Genomic DNA, 20811 nt, shown 5'->3' with positions numbered 1-20811 from the left:
GTGCCAAGTTCTTAATCAGTGGCTTGGAAGAAGAGGTAAGGAGCACTGGAGGAGCAGGGTTGGGTGGGTGGTGCTGGAGCGTGGCTGTGAGTGCCCCGTGGGTGCCAGACCCAGGGGAGGTGCTTGGGAAAGGGGTGTTGAGCCGCCTGCTCCAAACTGCTGCTGCCCTGATGCCTGCAGCTCTTTCACAATGAGCTGCAAGTCAAGTGCATGATTATTTGGAGTGGCTTTATCGCCAGACCTTTTGTGCTTCCCCAGCGACTCTGTAGTGATTTAGGGGGGTTGCAGAGCATTCCTCTTTCTGGCAGTGGGGCAGAGGTGATGGTCAGCGTCTTGTAGAGCAAGTGGTGAGTGTCTCGCAGGGCTGCACTGGGCCTGATAGAAGAGAACCTTGGTGCTTTCTGTGGCTCACTGGGGTGGTGATCCCCTCTCCTGGCGCTACTCCTGGGACATGACCTGGGGTGAAGTCTCCCACCCAGCAGACCAGTTGCTGGCATCTCTTGGTGCAGCTCTCTAATGCTAGTGAATATTAAGTTTTGTGGGGGCTTTGCCAGGCTTTGTAGCAAATTTTCCTGTGCAGCATGTGCTTTAAATCCAGGCTTAGACATCCAGAGGGGCAGCCCTGCCTCGTACCCCATGTTTTCATCAGGCTCCTGGCTGCGTCCTTGCAGCCAGGCAGCAGCCTACCTGTCCTGCTGGCAGCTCTCAGCCTTTGCTATGCTAATGCTGCTTCAGAGCAACCAAAGATGAAGGGCTCCTGTGCTCAACCTGATGCAAGGCTGGAAAGGCAGTGCTGCAGAAGGAGATGGACAGCGAGACCCCAAGTGCTGCCAGCTCCAGCTAAACAGGCACAGTGCTCCTCCTGTAGCATCTCAAGCTGCTGTGAGATGGTTCGTTAGCGGCAATGCAGGTGATAATGCACATCCCCTGTGGGTGAAGTCTTGTTGACCCTGGCAGAGAGGTTTGGTTTTGTTGTTTCTTAAAGAGTAGAGGAGCAAAGTAAAAATACAAGAGTTGTTGCAGTGCCTGGAGCAAATCCTGGTCTTGCAGCCTACAAGGGGATCACTTCCCAGCCCAGGAAAGGGACTGCTTTTCCCCCAAAATTAAAACAGAATGGTTTGTTTGCACTGTCCCAAAGCACCTAGGGATCTCTCTGGTTTTGCAGCATCTAATGACTTAATGCACGAGGGGTCTTACGTTTCAGCCCATTGCTGCAGTGAGAGCAGGGCTGTGTGTGTGCCTGAGACCTTGGCTCTGAACTTGTCAGTCTTAATTAAGCCTGAAGTAATGAGCACCGCTGAGACACTGTGGAGGAAATGGTAGGGGAAAGGATGGGAAGACTGTTGGTTACATGAGACACTTGCTTAGCCCTGGAAATTGTCCTGGAAATCATGTATTAAGTAAAGCAAAGCCTTCAAGGGTACCCCCAGTATTTCTATCCTGGTGTCAGGGCTTGCCTGCAGCCCTGCTCTGCTCAGTGCCAGTTTTACCTCTGCTGGTGGTGAGGTGAAGGCAGTGCAGTGATGAACTGAGGACTTTTAAATGCCCCTTTATTGGAAATGCTGCTAACGAGCCAGTGGATAAATGCTGCAGAGGCTGCTTGTCCGAGCAGCTGAGTACTGCTCAGCTGCTGTGACACTTCATGCAAATCATCATCTTGAGTTAATTTGGGCAGGGGAATAAAATTCAGCAAAGAGAAATAGAGCAGATTTAGTGCTGGTGGGAGACGTGGAGCCATCCATCAGTGTGACAGCTCTTTGGGGGAAGGAAAATAGCCCTGTACCTAGGAGACATCAGCGAAGTGTGTGCATTGCTAGCTCAAATCCAGCGACCCCTACAGTGCTGTGGGATGAACAGAGATGCTTCCCAAAATTCAGGAGCCCTGCCTTGATGTGGCCATGGTCTGGGTGTGCATTTACGTGCTTTCCCTGGGTCCGTCTCTGCACTGATAGCACAAGTAGGATGGGGAGTTTGAGGCAAGATGTACATATGCTTATCGGCCTTGGCTTGACTGTTTGGATTTGTGCATTTTTATCAGTCCTGGAAATACACAAATTGCCTGTTCTCACGCTGAGGAACCAGAGATGTTTCTGCAGCGTGCTGTTGCCTTCCCTTTGCATTTGACACTCTCAGCAAGTTAGTGTTTGCATTCTGTAGCTCAAAATGAGGTGTTTTTTGTTTTTAACAAGTAAACCACTATTATTTTTTTTCCCTGCTCCTTGAGCATGATGTTGGGGTAGTGTGTGTTCCTTGCTGTGTGTTGAAATGCTGATTTGGTAGTCATGACCTCTCCTTTCAGCCTTTTTGGGTTCTTATGGTGAGGAAGAAGTGGGTCTTTTCCTGTTAGAGGTCTTTGTTATGAGCAGATGCCCTCTGACTGTGCTGGGGGTGCTGGGCTCATGTGTGGTGTCCCACCATTATGTACTGGTGTAGAAATGGCAGTGGAGAGGAGTACAACATGAGTGTCCCTGCCTGCTCTGTACCAAACGGTGAAACTCTCTGCCATCCCCTCCTGACCCTTGTGAGGGTTTGCCGGCCAGTGGTACCTGACAGCAAATGAAGAAGCCAGCCTGGGGTGAGATGCAGGGGTCAGTGGGTCCTCGAGTCGTGGTGCAGCTTGGGGAGCTCTGACCTAAATATGGGCTTTGCTTGTCTGTCGGGCAGGGGAGAAATCACTCCTGGGATGAAAAGTCTTGTTCGGAGGATTGGAAAGGGAGGATTATGGTTTGCCATCTGCCCTGATGTTCAATATTGTGAATAATAATAAAAAAGTTAATGATCCACAAGTCCCTTACCAGAGAGGTTTTTGCTCTGCTGCTGAAGAACTTGCCTGTGCCTTGCTGTGTCACAGGCAAAGCAGATTTTTCTCCTGAGGATCTGCCAAGTGGGGTAGAATGGATTTTTAAGGCTGCAAGGCACCCAGGAGAGCCCTGGAGCTGATGCCTTTCCATGCCCTCCTGCTGACAGCACCCATCGAGCGGCTTTTCCTAGCACCAGCAAGCATGGTGGTTTGCACAAGCACATTTAGCACAACTAAACAACTCCATAACCACCTGTTAATCACAAGGGATGTGGGATCCCGCTGCAGTAGGCATAATGCCAGTGGATGGACAAAAACACATGTGGCGGTGACCCCAATTCAGCCCAGGACTGCACACCCAGTGCAAATTAATGAAGAGAAGTTTGTTTGCTTTAGTGCAGAGCTAGAAGCAGGTCTGTTAGCATCCATGTACAGTGGCTGCAAGGAGAGTCCTGTTTTTTTGCTGCAAGAGTCTCTTAAAGATAACTCCACAGAGATCATTTAAATAGTGGTTTAAAAACAAATAGGGAAAAGAAAAATTATATCCAAACCCTGAGTTGTGCTGCTTGATATGATCACTTTGAGGTAGAGTGTGTATTTTGCTTTTTTACTTGGGAAAAGCAAAGTTGGGGAAAACTTTTAATTTTAAGTAATAGGTGGCTTGTAAGAGCTGCAGGGTGATGGTTGGACTGTTTCAAAGCAAGCTGCTTAACCATTCACATGCTGTATGTATAAATGCCAGTATTCTGGGGAAACCAGGACTGAAGCTCATGCTGGTTTTTCTTTCGTATGTTTTTGTCCTCTTCAGGAGCATACAGTAATACTGGACCATGTTATTTCTTTTAAGAGTGTAAAATAAGGTTGACAATAAGCCTGAGCAAAGGGGAAAAAGTAGGAGTGTGCTTGCTTTATGAAGAAAAATATCTAGGTAATTTTCCTAATCTTCACATCTTTCTTAGTTCACATTTGTGTGTTCACCTTTGATTTTTCTAAGGTGCACATCACTGTCTCTGGTTGCTACTGAAGTCCTTTTGTAAGTTTTCCTTAACCTATGTGGAAGAACCTTAGTCATGAGACACTGTATCTTAATCTTTGTTACTGAATTCCTAATAGCACAGGAGGTTGGTGTTGTTGTATTGACAGTATTGTGGGTTTTCTGTCGTGCCCTCCCTCTTGCTGCAGTCCTGTTGGAAGGATGCTCCTGGAAAAGTGCCCTTGACCCAGGAGCAGTGAAAACTTCTCAGGGTCAGCTGTGAGTATTGCCATTCCTGAAATAACTCAGGGGATTAAAATCCAATAATAATAAAGACGGATTTGCTGACTTCCAACTTGCCACGAAGACTTGCAGCCACCAAACAGGCTAAACTGAGATAGCTAATTTTTAAGCATTTTTCTTTTCTTAATTTAATGGAAGGTTATACTCTTTCAGTTTAATGGAAGATTATACTCGGTTCATACAGACGTGTCTCCTTCCATGCACACCAGCATCCCTTCCTGATGTGGTGGAGCATCCACCAAACACATCACCCAGAGTTTGTTGGGAGTGCCTTTGGCTAGCACCAATGGCTTTTGAACAGCAAAACAAAACCTGCCTCTTCTAATTTAATGTTTGTTTTAATCTGCATCCACAGCAGCATCCTGCTAAAATCTAAATCAAATCAGAAGGTGGGGACTGAATTTATTAAGCTTCTGCTTAAGCTGGGTGGAATAATGCAAGAGGCTTCAAGAGCACCAAATCACTTTGGTTTTATTTGGAATCTGGTTTAAAAAAAAAACAAAAACAAATGCAGATTTTATTTTTTTCTTGAGAGGCTGGACATGCTGAACTGTTTCTGGTTAATGCTAACACATCATTCAAACATGTCCTGCAGGATTAAAGAAATGCTTTTCTTTCTGTCCTCCTGGATGGAGACACTGGAGTATCGGGAGGTTAAGTGGTCTAGCCAGGGTTGTGTCTCCTGAGCCCGAAGTCCAGCTAATTCTCTGGTCCAAGGACTTCCAGATAGACCCACTTGCCCTTTCCCTTTATAACAAGCTCCTCCAGAAGTTAAATGGTTAAAGCTAATGAAGCCAGGACATGGCATATAAAGTGGAGTAATTACTCTAGAGGTGATATTATGGAAGTGGAGGTTCACAGAGATTCTCTGTTCCTGCCTGGATGGGTACCTGCCTGGGGACATGGTTTTGGTGGCCTGGTGGCTTTCATCCATGTGAATTTAATTGGCTAATGTATGGTGAGTGAAGTCGCTTTGGAGGGAGCAGGTTACAGAAGTCAAGAGTCAGGGAAGGCAGGCAATGATAGCATGGGGCTCCAGCATGCCCCCAACATGGGCTGCCTCCAAGGCCTGTCGGGTTTTAATTAAAGCTTGCCTTGTAAAGATCTACGAATGACAAAGTGCTCTTATTTCAGCGGTCTATGGTTTAATATATGTGGGATTTATGGAGGAAAGGGAAGGGTTGGGTGCGGGTTTGTGTAGCCACCTGCCCTGCCTGCAGGGCTGAGCACTTGTATCTCTGCTGGAGCTCTCTCAGCAAGGAGGGGAGGATGGTGAAAACACAGGCCAAAAAAAAAAGGGCTCCTTGTTTTGGATGTATGTGTGCATGCACGCACGAGATGACAGCATTATAGCTGCTTGGGGAAATGCATTCATAACAGCCTGTTCTAACAGCCTGCAGCTACTTAGGAGGATGGGAAGTGCTCGGTGCGGGGAGTGTTTTTGCTGGAGCTGCAATTGCATTTGGGATCTCCCAGCTGGGGAACAATTTACCCCAGGGCTCCTGAGACCTGACAAACACTTCGGTCTTACTGCCTTCTGTACTGTGTGGTCCTCTGCCCCTGTGTGTGTGTACAGAGAGTTTTGAAAAATCAGTTTTATCATTAAAATTCTGTAGTTTTCTGGTCGGGGCGGCTGATGGGATGTGAAATCTTCCACACCACGTTGTAAGTCCATCCCTGGGCAGTGAGTGCTGAGAGCTACTACCCTCCACCAGCAGTGGCAGAGCCTTGCATCTCACCCGGGTGTTAGGTGGCTCTTGGCCATGGTTGGTGATGAGTTGCCGAGAGGGGCCGATGTGACCTCTTACTGCTGCTGGAGGTCAACCCAGATTTTATCCACCAAAGTGTGCGCAGGCATCATCATGGCGTTTGGGTTGCTTTGGCGTCAGCGTGCTGCACTCTGCATCCCTCTGTCCAGGCAGGTCCATGGCTCAGCCCAGCCCTGCGCACAGGTGGTGAATTTGCATGACTCCAGTCAAGACCAGCAACATCTTGTTTTTGAAGCTGCCTTGGGCCAGGTACATCCTGTTCCTTGGCTATTTTGGGCAGTTCTAGAACGTGTTTGATAGCTCTTCTGCCAGGAGAGAACTGGCACTGGATGAAACCATAGGGATGGGGATGAAAAGGCAAGCAAGGCACTTTGCAGGAGGGATGAGAGCTGCAGCAGTGGTCTGTGAAGCCCTTCCCGTTGGAGCCTGGAGAAACTGGGGTGAGGAAAGCTGAGTGATGCATTGCCATCTTGCCAGCTGCACCTGCTCCTTTTATGGTCCAGCCAAAGATGGGGCTTCTGGCTATGCTGCAGGGATGTTTTGTTTCTTGCAACACTGCTTGCTGGAGGGGGCAGGGGCGATTGGGCTGGGGGTCTCAAACTGGCCCCTTCCTTGTGGCAGGGAAAACACTGAAGGCTCATGGGGTGAGAGGTGATATGCTAAGAAAAATCTATTTATTTATTTATTTATTTATTTTCCCTTCTATGATAAAACTGCTGTTGTAGCAATGCATCTGTGGAGCTCCATTAACATCTAAAGGTTCCTGCTGCTGTAGCTATTGAGCAGCTCTAAAAATAATCACATGCGATACATATAAAAATCTATTGCTCTTCAGCTGCAGAGCGGGCTGCTGCTTCTGCTTTAACTCTTGGGTTGCTATGAGAGTTATTTGGCTGTAGTGTGCTGGGGTTTTGGTTTTAAGATGAGGGCCAAACCCATCTTTGGTGCTATGGTACTGGTGTTGCTTGGATTTGCTAGGATTTCCCCCAATGCTTTGTGTTTTGTGTAACAGTAAGTTTATATAGTTCTTGCTGCAATCAGCAGGACGAGTTGGGAGGAGACATGCCACCCCAAATACCAATAAATAAGTGATTGTTGAAGGGTTCCTGTTGACTGTGTTGGCTGGCTGAGTCCAGCATCAGGCTGGCTTTTATGGGTCCATGTCTAGCAACAAAAGCCTGGCTTAAGGTGACTCCCTGCAGAGATGGAGCAGTTTTGCCTTCCTTGTTGGTCAGGATCTTGCCCTGGCAGCCTCATGAGCAGGGAATCTGGTGCCTGCTCTGGCAAAAAGAAAGGTAGAGGGTGAGGGAAACACATGGATGGAGGTTGCAGGGTTACTGCTGGGTCTGCAGTGCATTTGTCCCAGCTCCTGAGGGTTGTACTGGAGGTCTTGGCACAGCAACAGTTCCTTGCTCTGCATGGGGGGGGGGGGACGCTTTTATGCAGTCTGGGCAGAGTATTTATCTCTGCATCATAAAAGCAATTAAATCTCATTAGCAGGAAGTGTTGCGGCTCTTGAGTAACGCCATAATCTTGTTACATGTGAGTGGTGCTACTTGCTTTTGGATTTTGTCCCTTCATGGACAGTTTGGCTGGGCTGTACAGGTCTGCCTTTGGGATTTCTCCTTGAAGGCATAACGGTGGCCCTAACTTCGGAGATGCTAAAAAGGTTGAACATTGCACCTAAACATTTTCCTGGAACCTTGAAGCCTGTTTGCAGCTTTGCCTCCAACTGAAGAAATTGGCTTTAGTGTTGTCTTTTGCCTGCTTAGCTCCACAGCAGTAGGATTGGGTTAGGGCTTGCTGTGCGGAGAGCAACCTGTTGTTGTTTTGTGCAAAAGAAATACGCTTTGGTGTACGGTCTGCTGGGGGTGAATTGTGTAACTTCATAAAGGCCTCTGGAAGGCTGTTCTGTTTAATTTTTTTCCCAGGGAAATTAAATTCCACATTTACCTTGAGACTCTATGTTACTTTGTTAGATCGATTAGAAGCCAGTGTACCCCTTGTCCGGGAGAAGCCTGATTGAATATCAGACTTCTGGTCTATAATTTGCCCCCAAACCTAAAATGAGAATATTTTTTTTTTGGCCTGAAATAAATGGTTTAGCTGCGCTGACATTACAATGAGTGTGAAATTGTATCCGTGGTGAATTATTTATTTCTGATTTAATTTCTTGAGGTTTTCTTGTGTTTAAGTTTTTTTTTCTTTCTTTCTCTGCCCCCCCTCCTCCCTATCCCCAGAACACTAAGGTTTGGATTCCCGACCCTGATGAAGTTTGGAGATCGGCAGAAATTATCAAGGATTACAAAGAAGGAGATAAAAGCCTCCATCTGAAACTTGAAGATGAAACTGTAAGCTTTTGAACATCATTATTCTTTTCAGTAATTTAAAGCTTTGAATTGATGTGTGAAGAAGACTGAGCCATCTCATATTTTTTAGGAAGTATTTTAAAATATGTTTTATTGCCTTAGCACTTCCAGCTTTTCCTTGCCTGCTGCCTCCCCAGACGCTTGTGTTATAGTAGGTTATGAGAAAAGCCCTTGACCTCCCTCATCTGTCTTCATCCCCTGGCAAAGCTGTAATAGTCTGTGATATCAGAATGAATTATTTTTTTTTTTTAATAGCAGCGGTATGTTAGAAATATCAGTTTGTGCTTTTTACTGCTGAACAAATTGGAAAGAGCAGGGCTGGTAGCATCTACTCAAACTTGGGTACCAATGGAAAAAAATCACATAGAGCGCAGAAGTGACTGCTGTGCAACAGCTTTCTCTACACCTTAGTTTTTCCTCTTTAAGTATAATCTTATTTAAACCCCTTTTTTCTCTATTTTTTAAAAAATTAAAAACTCTAAAAGACAGATATGAGAAAACTCATTTAAATGTAGATGTTTTTTAGCAAGTGCTGCTTTCAAATGCACCAGCAGCCACGGCTCATGGCATGTGTGCAGCCAGTGATAAATCATTTCCAAAGCATGACGGAGGCTGGGGAAGAGCAGTTGCTTTCTGTCCTGCACAAAAACCTCACGTGGTGGGATGTTAGGTTAACGGTGGGGGATTGCAGATGTAGTTAACCATGGCATTTGCATTGGCTGCAAAATTTGGGTGGCTTATGGGTGGGGAGCAGCCGTGCTGCATACCCACCACGAGGTGCATTTCCCATGTGTGGTGCCTGGTGTAGCGAAGAATAAATATATTTTTCACGAAGAATTCCACCTAAGCCAGCTCTCTTCACTGAGCAGGTACGGCTTTCTTTATTATCTAGAGCGTGGTCTGGTCTGTTGCTTGGAAGAGTTAGTAGAAGCCACTTTCTCCAATTTGAAAAGACTCTGAGGAGAGTGAGTAATTCACATCCCCTGCCAGCCAACCATTTTGATGCTGTGGGGAGTATTTTCACCATATTACTTAATGAGAAGATGGAGAACAGGAATGAGAGATGCTTGATTAGACTGTTCATCAAAAGAATTCTTTCAGAGCAGCAAAGCATGGGCTGTATGCAATATGTGAATGTGCCAGGTTTGCAAAGAAAGTCATTCGTGTTGAAATCTGCACCCAGTGCACGGTGCTGTTGGCTATTCCCAGGTCAGCCTCGACTGGATTTGATGTCCTCCTCAGTTTGTCCTTCCAGCACAGGGCAGCTTTCCGAGGAGGGTGTAGAGTGTGGATGGTGCTGCTCTTGAAGATGCTCTTTTCCCCTCCATGGTAATAAATCTAGATGAGGAGATTCACAGATACCACCTCACTGTCCCTTGGAAACAGCAGGCAGTTCTTGTAGGACCATGAGTCACTGCCCCTTGGTTCTTGGTGGGCTCCCTGTCCAGTAGCCCTGTGGCTGGACCTCGTGGACCATCCTGTGTCTGTTACTTCCTGTTCGAAGTCATATCAATCATCATTTGACCATATCTTTTTCTTCAGTGACATGATGCTTATGATGGGCATGCTTCCATCATTCCAGTCAATGCACACAGCAGCTTGTTTCTGCCTTCCAGTGGCATCAGATACCACAGGGATTACCCTTGTGGCAGGTTTTTACATATTTTTTTCTTGGCCTTGAGGCAAGAAGATAGAACCCTTGGAGAAACCAAGCACAAATGCTTAAGGCTTTGCAAGAAACTTATGAAGGGTGTGAAAAGCACTACGGGCTTTGACTCTGAGGCAGGTTTCATGAGCAGCCCTAATGGGTGCCCAGCAGAGATGGGTGCCTGGGTGCAGGTGGGTGCCCATCTCATCCGCAGCAGCTCTTACCTACCACTTGCTGTGCTCAGGCTGCCAAAGTACATCTGCATGTATTGCTGAGTACTGCACCCTCCATCCTTCTTTTCTGGTTGAGATGTTTAGCAGTTCTAGTACTTGAGAGGCAGGATAGGTCTTTACCTTTTTTCCTCTTTAATCTGGATATCTCCCCAGAAACCAAAGGGGCTAAGAAGTCCTGCAAGATCTGGCCTTTTTGTACAGCAGAGTTTAGGGTCAGCAACATGAAAGAACAAGTTGATTAAAGGATTACTAGGTGTTGTAGATAGTAGCTTAATAAGCATGTCGCTGTCATGGTGAAACACGGGAATGGCTCATTTTGAGGTTGTGCAAGAGAGCACGGCTTAGTGTGGGTGCTCCCAGAGACTTGTGTGATGCTTTTCAGTATTAAACCCTGCCTGAACCCAAATCATGTTGGGCTGAAAATATTTAGCAAAGAGGAATGGCGCACATGTGCATCAGATGGAGATACTGAGCATATGTATCTTCGGGGGATTTGAAGCTGTTGAAAGCCTTTTATTCCTGACAGCCAACGTGCATTACCCAACTGTTTAGTGCTTCTCCTTTGTCCTTGTGCTTTAAGTGAATTTTCATGGTTTTTGTCATTTCTGACTGTACCCTGTATGCAAGAGTACTCTCTCTGAATGAAGAGCTGATTTTTAAATACCACAAGGGATCCCTGGTGTGTTTTCCATTAAGATGCGAGACTGAGTGCAGACTCTTGAAAATTGGCATGGGCAACATGGAATTGGAGTATAAAAGAAGCCTGAGGTTGTCAGAAGCTCTTGAGCCTGTTCTTGTGGACTTGGGTGGGTTTTTCTTGGTCTGTTTGCATGGGCAGCGATCCAGTGCAAGTGCAATGGTAGTGATGCCCTTTTGCTTGCACACTGGGATTCCTCCCTTCTTCTGGGAGCTGAGCATTGGGATCCCTTCCTGAGACACCCTGTGGGAAGCAGTATTATAGGCCATTTCTGTTTTCCTTTACTGTAAAGGAAGAAAATTACGCTTTTTCTTTAGCTTTTGGGTCTGCTGTTCATTTGGGGATGAGTCAAAAATTGTTAGCATATGGGCAGCCATATGTTTCAAGAGCATAACCTGGCTCTTCAGATATTGAAGCAGCAGGGGCTCTGTGCTTCTCCATGTCCTCTGCCTGAAGGGGTGTAGGATTTTGAGTATAAAAGTAACTTGAATTAAAAATGAGTTGAGAAATTGCTCTGATGGGAAGAATATGGTGTAGTTTGAAATGAAGCTGCTTTTCAAAGAGTGTGAAGATGCTTAGGTCAGATGAAACTGTGATTTTCTATATGGTACCTATTACTGCTCAGAGCTGGCTAAAGGCTATTTGCCCCAAGGCTGACCTGAAAACAACTCGGGTATGCTCAGGTTGATGCTTGCGGACCATCAGTGTCCACCAGGACTGTCTGTTGGCCAGCTCAAAGCCTAGGGTAAATACCAAGGGGATGATCTGTTACCTGGTAGCATGTCAGCCAGGTCCCTATAGCATTTAGCTCAAAGGGGCTTTCATTCCATTTAGAGTGGGAGGTGTAAGTATTTTATAGTATCAGGATGGAGTTATGCTTGGATAAGTTAAGTTATGAATAGGTTGTAAGACATTGAAGGGGCTGTTACTTTTTGTGTTCTCATGTTCCTCGCGTGTGTCTTTTCAGCTCTATGAATATCCTATTGACCAAGGAAATGAGCTGCCTTTCCTGCGCAATCCAGATATCCTGGTGGGAGAGAATGACCTAACGGCCCTGAGCTACCTGCACGAGCCTGCAGTCCTCCACAACCTCAAAGTCAGGTTCCTTGAGTCCAACCACATCTACACATACTGTGGTGAGTGTCCAGGCCACACGTTCAGCTCCTGGGAAGCAGTAGGTTAGAGCATGTCCACAAAGAAACCCCTTGAGACCACAAGCCAGGGGCTGTGAGTTTGGGGCATGTGGGACAACATGAGTGTGTGCCAATAAGCTTTAGGTTGGAAAACCAGAGGTGGGTTTTGAGGGTGGGTGCATTGTGAACTTCCTGAGCCTTATGATCCATGTATGTAACTCTTGGTGGTAACGTGTTGTCAGATGAGTTTGAGGCCAACTTTGTGTGTGCTTGCCAGCCTGGGGGGGGGAAAAAGTTGGACCTAGCAAACCACAGGAGAACAGCAGTGTGCCAGAAAGGTGTGATCAGACTGAAGAATGTCCACAGCAGGTTTTCTTTCTGAAAGGCTGCAAAAAAAGCCCCTTGCTGCGCTGCTGTTTCTTTCTTTTTCATGATGACTTTGGGCGTCATCTAACAAATTCAAAGCAGGAGGGCAGGCAGCTGTGAACTTGGGTTTGTCATTGTCATTCCCCAGGAAAGGTGGCCTGCCAAAGCCAGTCAAGACAGCAGTTACCTGTAAAGGGATGAAAATAAATTGCAACCTGGAAAAAAAAAAAAAAAAAAAAGAAAGAGGAAAAAAGGTGATTCAGCCACTTTTATTCAGTTACATTGAAGAATATTGAACCCTCTTGCTGGCACTCCAGATGACCTTGTTAGCAGTGGTATAGACTTAATGATTCTCTAAGTGATGAGTTGCAAGATTTCAGCAAAACGCATGGGACTATTTGCGTAGCAGGGTTAAGGCTGGTGTGTGCAGCTATGATTAAGTGTTGCAATTTAGGGTTGTTGAAGAAAAGCTTGGCGGGATCTGACTTCTTAAAGTAGTGCCCTTGAAATACGTGGCCTCAGTGGCTGGTAAGCGGTGACTTTGCTTTTCATATTTAATGATACGTAATGTTAGACTATGGGCATGACTTGCAGCCTTTTGCAGGTACATGTGTGCTCCCAGTGAGCTGCCAGCCTGCCCTCACCCAAAATCAGTGAGGTTTCTTTAGTGCAGCTTTTTGTGAAGGTTTATGATAATCTTGAGCACAGCATTGAGCTAATGAAGATACATGAGTTTAGGCTTAGCTGTTTGGGCTTAGCTAGTGTAGATTTAGCTACAAAACTCTGTGTTGGTGCAGCATACCTTGTGCTTTGGTTATAAAGTAGTTGAGAAAAGGCGAAAAGTGCTTATCAGGCAGCCAGTGCTGAGGCAACTACAGCCCTTCAGCTTGACTTGCGTTGTGGCTGCAGGTGTGTTTTTGGTTACTAAGGGAAAGTGATGCATGACCCTAAAAGAACCGAGCAGCAAACAGGAGCAGGGCACAGTGAGGTGAAGCTGTTGGGTTAATATCCCACAGAGGCAGGTAATGTGACTTAGCTGAACTTTGCCTTTCGTTGCGCTTTAACTCATGTATCCTGTGATTTGCTGTAACTTCAACGTGGCTGTGCTGGGAACGCAGCACCCACTCCCACCGGCCACGTGCTTTCCAGAGCTCCTTACAGTAACATTTTAAACTAGCAAAACCTGAAGGTACTTTGGAGGTGGAACTTGTAGTGCCTCAGTTTTTCAGGGTGCAGACCAGCTCTCTTGAGCGTACAGGTAGCACCACGAGTGGCTTTGCCCCTCAGTAAGTCCTGGGCTCACTGCCTCTTCTGGGCGGGCATGGCATTCCCAGAGCTGAAGAGGAAGACATTAAAGCTTTAATGCAGGCTCTGGCATTCCTTTCCTGTGATTTATGCATTTCATTTTGATTTGAGTACCTCCTTTGTTATGAGCTTTTTCTCAGAATTTAAGCTGAGGAAAATCCAGGATATCTGTTTGGGTCTAGCAGAGCTTTGGTTGCATAGGTACTGCTTTTCTGAAGTGGTGGCTCAGGCACTGTTAGCTCTTCTCACTCCCCTGCAAAGTCTGGTTCCACACAATGTAGGTTATATATTTGCTCTTTTCAACAGTTTTGTATGCCGCCTCTGTAGCTGTACGGGAGCTGATTGCCTTGCTATCGAAGCATAGCACTTTGAAGGAAATGCTGAGATGAGAATTGGGAGTCTATCCCCATTCCTTTGTCCTCCTTATTTTTTTCTTCTTTGTTTCCTCCAGTCATCATGTTTAAGAAAACGACAAATATTGATCAAAAAAACTAACGCAGTTCCTGAAAAGCCTGAAGTAGTAACTCTGTGCTTGGTTTGTAACATGTCTATTTATCTCTTTGAAGGTATTGTACTAGTTGCCATCAATCCATATGAACAGATGCCAATCTATGAACAAGATGTCATCTATGCGTACAGAGACCAAAACACGGGGGATATGGATCCTCACATCTTTGCGGTGGCAGAGGAAGCCTATAAGCAGATGTCAAGGTGAGTGGGTGCACAGGCATTGGGATCGGATCGAACTGTTGGATCAAAAGCAGGTAAATATGCAGTTAAATACTGCAAATATGCAGTTAAAGTGAAGTTGTGGAGAGGAGTATGAAACTTCCAGATTTTCATCTCTGCTGAGAACAGGGAGTCTGCTATCATGCTTTTATATCCCTAGATTGGTATGACATCTCCCCATCATGGTGGCTGTCTTCACCCATGGGTGCTGTAGCTCACTCCCTTTTCTGTGAGATGCAAGACTTGGTTCTTGCAGCAGCCTTGCTTGCATGGTGCAGAACTGCTTTACACTGAAATCTTTTTGAGGTCAGGTATTTCTAATTAATTCTGTTTAATGGGCTGCTGAGACTGCTCGGGATCTCTGTGGTCCTTGGTAGCTCATGGGCTTGGTGCAACTGTGATTCAGATAGGGAATCTTCTGTTCCTGCTTGGATAAGTTTCCTGGAAGAAATTCAAACCACTCTGCAAATGTCATATTTAATATCTTGGAGGAAACCACATTTCAGATAATTTGGCGAGATAATCAGACTAAACCCAGGAGCTTAATGTTAGTCATTTTTATGGGGACGCTGTGATTTTGAGTTAGGAGGTGACTGGCAGATATTTGTAGATACTTAAATCCTTTGTAGATACTTGGATCCTTCAAAGCAGTGTCTTCACCAGATGAATTAGTATGACTTGACTTTATTTCTGTCTGTGGTGTTGCTGAGGACAGATGCAGGATTTTGTTCTTACTAGGTAAGCCACGATCTAAAAGAGAATTTGAGAGGAAGCTGAAAGTTGTTGCATCAGGGATCGTTTTATTACAGTTTTCTGGACTTGCACACTGTTTAGATTTGCTTGTGGGTTAGCTGTGATTTTTATACGGCCCTGGCTTTTAATAGCAAGAGTCAGCACTGAACTGTTTACCAAGGGCTGCAGCCTGTTTTCTGCTGTGTCTTGGCTTTAAGTAGTGAGTTAGGATGCATTTCTACTCAAGTATGAGCCAGAGTTCAATCCAGAGGTGACCTGGAGGAGCACTGCCATGGGTGGAGATCAGATGGATTGTACCCAAACGGACTCTGGCTTGCGGTTCAGACCACCTGCAAGTGTTTGCGCTTTCAGCAAAACCGCTTGAGAAGAATTTAGAAATGTGGTGAGCTGTCTGTAGAAGAGAAGGACTTAGGACTGTGTCCTTTTTACGTGGCTCAGCAGCAAGCTGCATAGTTGTTTTTAGAAGATGTCAAGGTTTTGCTGACCGGCGTGGACAGGACCCATGGATTTTCCTGGGCATGTTTCTTAAATACAAGGCAATTACTTGCTTTTCTGCTGAAGTCTGTGCTGGGGAAGACTTGGTGGTTTCTGGCATTCCTGTGTAATTTTGCAGGCAGTCTGCTAACAGACAGCTCTAGCCAGAGATGCTCATGTCTGCTCTCCTCCTTATCAGAGTAAATCTACTCTTGACAGCCACCTGTAATTGGTAACTGCTGTCTCTGAATGGTTAGGACGCCTCTCTTTGCAGGGGGATGTGGAAATAACCACCTTCAAAGCTCTTAAACAAGATGCTTGCTGTTCACTGCTGCTCTTGTGCTTTTTGTCTTGGGATGATACTATGGTAATTGCAGGCTCGGGTACAAAAGAGGGATTCAAATGGGGTTGAGAGGAGATTGGAATGTGGATTATAGGAATCTGCCTGGTTATTTGTAAAGTGCCTTAAAATGTAGCACACTATTTTCAATCTGAAAGCTTCTGGGTGGACATTGTGTTCTCCGGAGTTTGATTTGGGCTTTTCCCTCTACAGTGCCACAGTGAGGGTGGTGGAGCTGCTCAGGCAGGGTGTGTGGACGGCCTGTCCCATGAGTGATGGATGTAGTGCATTGGAAAGTACTTTTTTCTTTTTCATTTTCACTGAATTACTGACTCTGTGGGGTGTGTTGTCTGATCTCTGCTTTAGGCAGTTGTGGTGCACGTGAGCATGGTGGGGCATGGGTACTTGGGCAGTTCAGCCATCAGGATGGAGGTCTGTGAGCATGTTAAACCTAAACTGGTGCAAAAACATCACTTGTTTTGCATTGTCTTGGCTTTTAAAAAATTGTATTATGTCTGGTGCATCCGATAGACCAGGAATAAAACTCAAACCTTCAATCTCAGAAGGTCAAACTTGCAATGTGACTGAGTGCAGGCAAGCAGGTCTCTAGCTAGCCTTCTGTTTTGCTTTCTTTATGCAAGTGTGTACTTGTGTATGTATATGCACATATAGGCTTATATTTTTTTTTAAATGGAATTATTCTAATATTAAATGCAAATCACATCATAGAAGAAAGATTAATAATGTAGATGTGCATTGTTTGAATTTCTCTGGTTTTCTTTGAATGATAGTGTCTTCAGTGTAAGTAAGAAAATCAAACAAGTGAAACAAGCTTTCTTCATGGAAGGCTGCTTGGAAAGAGCTGATGTTATTTGCAGCATCACTGAGCAAAAAAGGTGCTGAGTAAATACCTTGCTGGAGCCATCAAGCAGTTGTTGCCGTGTGAGCTTGTCTGGTCTTTGGAGTGTCATCTCCAAGTTTTGTAATGAGTGGCTTCTTCATTTTCATATATGTCCGTAGGATAATACTCGTGTGGTTTGAGTGGCAAAGCAGAATTTCATTAGTTGACTCTCAGTGAACTGCTTCCTTCCTATCAAACACTGCACTGGGCTAATAAACGCTTCAAAAAAAAAATATTGCTGAAATCACGCTCAAGACTTCTTTTGGGGCCACAGGCAAATAGTGTGAACTTGGAGCAAGTGCCTGTGAGTGGGCTGATGGTGCCGTCTTCTCCCGTGCTGTGGGGAAGTTGCAGTGGTAAGGGTAAACTCCAAGGGTAAACTCTTTGTCCTTTTCATGAAGACCTGGATAAGGAAGGCTGCAAGGTGTGACATGTTTTTATAGAACAAACAGGGCAAGGACATAATCAGGAACCATGCAGGCACCTTGAAGAGCTCTTTTCCAGTACAGAAGGCAAGGTCATATATATAAAAAATAAATAATAAACATACATATATAATTACATAAAATGCATAATAGATATATGTATATTTTAGCTTTATTAGTGGCCTAGAGCACACTGGGAAGATGTAACGGAGATGACTGAATGGCATTGCATAGATGGCAAGGAAAAGGGGCACAAAGTCCAAGATTAATTGTTAAATGAGGGAAGTTGGAGACAATTAGATTTTTACTTCTCTGGGCTTCTGGTGTACCGTTGCTATGTAGGTACAGGGTGTCAGGGCAGAGTTTAAGACATTTGCTGGTGTACAAGTGTTAGTGAAGTTGTCCTGTGCTTTCTTACCTCCCGCAAGCCAACAGTATCCAGAAGATTGGACTGGAGGAATCTTCACAGGTGGCTGTAAAGCTCTGCTGGGTCCTATGTCTGGTGTTGTCCTGTCATCAGGAAAAGCCAATTTAAAAGGAGGAGGGGGGGGGGGGGGGGGGGAGGGGGGGGAAGGATAAAAAGCCATGGGTGGGCTGGACAAGTGGCTGCAGAGAATGTATAACAACATCTGATCCCTTTTTTGGGACAAAATAGTTCACAAAGCATCTGAACACCTACTATGATTTGGGCATGTGTTAAAACTCTCCTCTAAATGAAGGATTTTCCCAAAGAGGGTGCTTTGCAGAGAGTTGCTTTGCAGTACTTGATGTAAAACAGCTTGAAAAAAGGCAAGTGCTTAAAATTCATATGTGACAGCCTCTAATTTTTGCAGTGACCAGCTCTTTAGATAAACTCCCTGCGTATTCGGTAGGAGACTGAGCATGCTTGGGTCATTGAAACAATACCGGTTTAGGCAAAATACACAGCATAGAGTTAATTTGCTCCATGTGCTGCTACCAGAGGTGGCAGAGTCAGGTGTTGGGGTGGTGGAAGGATGGATTACTTAGTGATTGCTAATAGCTGGCGGTGTGGGGTTTGAAGTAATTTGTGCTTTGGGACACACATTTTCTGCAGGGCAATGCAACTGTCTCCTCCTGTGGTCTTTGTCTCTGTCCTCCTAATGCTACCTGGTGAGGTGTGTTGGGTGTTAGTGCCTTTTACACCTTTGGGTGCTGTGGAAGGCATTTGTGCTCCGGAAAGCATACTGTTTGGGGGAACATCCAGGACTGCTTGGAGAGCCAGAACAGCCGCCAGTGCCCTGGCTGATTGCTTCTTGCTGTTTTTACAGAAGAACAAAAGAACCCTTGTGTGCCTAAATCCCAGCAAGCGGCTCTAATTCCTTGTGTATCATTGCTGTGGGCAGAACCCTGGAGTTCAGCAAGAATTACGCTTGAAACTTTATTTCTGCTGAAGTCAGCCTGACCAGCAGCTTTCCGTGCACGAGCAGGGATTGTTCCTCACTTCTTGCCCTGACCTACGTTCCTCTTGATGATACATCCCATTAGTTAGTGCCAGCTCCATGGAGGCACCTGAATTTTGCATGGTGACAGTGTAACACCAGCTTCCTATTCCCAGCCTTTGGGGGCTTTAGTTAGATATTCCCCTTTGTGTCTGCAGCCCCATTTTCCTTCTCCCCAGCTATCCTCAGCCAGCTTGGCTTGTCAGTGCAGACACAGCGTTGTCTCCTGGTGCTGAGCTGAGTCTGTTGGGAAGATCTCTGCAGTGTGCCATAGTAGTGATTATATTTGTGTGGCTTTTCTGTCTTTGGCCCCTGTCTCTCCCTTTTGTACCATAGGGTTCACTTTGGACACGGGCCAGGACTTGCTAGTCCAAGTGAGGGTTTTAGTGTCTTTTTTTTAAAGTCACACGTTATAGTTAATAAAATGCAAAATTGAACAGCACTAGGGGATAAAGATACGTGATTGTGAATAATAATGCTATGGGTGATAGGGCAGGAGAAAGGCAGGAGAACCTTCCTAAGGCTGTCAAATACCTTTCAAAAGCAGGGAGCAGGTAGTGAAGGTGGCTTTTGCTCAAATCATAAATCAAATGTCAAAAGCATCCTAACCCCCTTGCTTGTATATTCTATGTGTTTTCCAGTTATCATGGCAAGATCCAGATGTGCTATCAACATTATATCCCATATGTGGGCCTGTTAACTGACATGACGTGGCAGCAGTCCATGTCAGCTGATAAATACAAAACAAGTGCAATGTTCAGATCGTACAGTGAAAAAGATCTTGGGTAATAAAGGACTTGCAAAAGCCTCTGAAGAAGTGCATGGACTCTGTGAAGTGCCACGCTCTTTATTCACTTGTGTATCCATCAGGCTGATGCTTTCACAGATGCATGATGTGTGCAAAGCTGTTTCATGTGGTCAGACAAAAATATCTTGATCTGATCCATGTATAACTGCTAAATTGGAAATGTGGACCATTTCAGCATTCTGCCAGGAACGTGAAAGGGCTCTGCAGACCTTAAATGACCCTTGCAACACTGGTGGGCGAGCAAGTATTCTGGTAAACTGTTGGTTAGACTGGAGTTTCCTTCTTCTCAGCGTGAGGTTCTCATCACAGTGTTGTTGATAGCTCTTGCAGAAGAAATAAAATAAGAAATGCAAGAGTGATTTGGTGGAATTGTTCAGCTTCTGTGTATCTGGACTGCTGGTCTCACCTGCAGCTCAGTGGGTACTGGATAACCCCTGGTGTGTGCAATTCAAACCAGGGTCAGAAGCTACTGTGTGATACCTAAATTATAAGTTACATGGAAATAGCATGTCTTCCCTTTTCAGCCCTGCTGCTGGCATGCTGTTTCTGGCACAAAATGCTCAAACACCTGGAGTGCAGATGGGTAACTACTTAGTAGTGGCTTTCCATTTTTGTGGGAAGTCAGTGCGCCCAAGTCTTGCATTGCACTGGCAAAAGCATATGTCAAAGTGTAAAAATCACTGCTTGGCTACATCAGCATGCGACACAGATGGTCTGTGTCTTGCAGAAATACAGGTGCTGGTGGAGCTGTGCATGGCCATGACTGCTGCCTTTTCTGCTGTGGGGTGTGATGCTGGAGCTGGAAAAGAGCAAAAATTGCAGCATTGACCCTGCCCATAACCTAATAGAGGCGGGGAGAGGTATGGGCGTGGTTGGGGGTGTCCTTTGATAGCAATTCAAATGTAAAGCTTTACAAGAGGATTTAAAACCATACAATGAGAGAGCGGGTAGGAGTTAAAAGAGAGATTAACCCCCGACAGAGATGCAAGAGGAATCAGACTGGCTCAATAAATAAGGCTGAATGCTGTGCTATATTAATGGCAGGGAAGGGTTTAGGTCTCCTGGTGAATGAGGCTGGGTCGGGGGTTTGCACCGAGCTGCAGGGCTGATCTGTGCTGAAGCTCAGCAGGGCTTTACAGCAGGTACCGTCTCAAAACTGGAGCCCTAGCCTAAAGAAAGGGTCAGGAGGAGAAACAGTGAACCTCAATAACCTGAATTTAGGAAGGGGAGAAACTTGAGGGGCATCTCTTCTGTTTAGTTAGAAGTGGGAAGGGGAGGAGGAGAGGTGGTTTTGGAAGTGCAGTGCCGTAAACATGCTGATGGTA

At 45.6% G+C, this 20811-nt stretch overlaps 1 protein-coding gene across 2 annotated transcripts in view; it reads left to right on the top strand.

Annotated features, from left to right (window-relative positions):
- MYO5B (myosin VB) overlaps nucleotides 1-20811 on the top strand; it is a 147839-nt gene that overhangs the window by 21300 nt on the left and 105728 nt on the right. For both annotated transcript variants that reach the window (XM_056323651.1, XM_056323650.1), the window contains exons 2-4: nucleotides 8086-8196; nucleotides 11760-11928; nucleotides 14163-14307. In XM_056323651.1, coding sequence (XP_056179626.1) covers nucleotides 8086-8196; nucleotides 11760-11928; nucleotides 14163-14307 — 425 coding nt within the window. The remainder of the gene's footprint in view (nucleotides 1-8085; nucleotides 8197-11759; nucleotides 11929-14162; nucleotides 14308-20811) is intronic.

This window comes from Falco biarmicus, chromosome Z, assembly GCF_023638135.1.
Source record: "Falco biarmicus isolate bFalBia1 chromosome Z, bFalBia1.pri, whole genome shotgun sequence".
Taxonomy (NCBI): Eukaryota; Metazoa; Chordata; class Aves; order Falconiformes; family Falconidae; genus Falco; species Falco biarmicus.
This window is presented reverse-complemented; position numbering and strand designations above follow the sequence as displayed.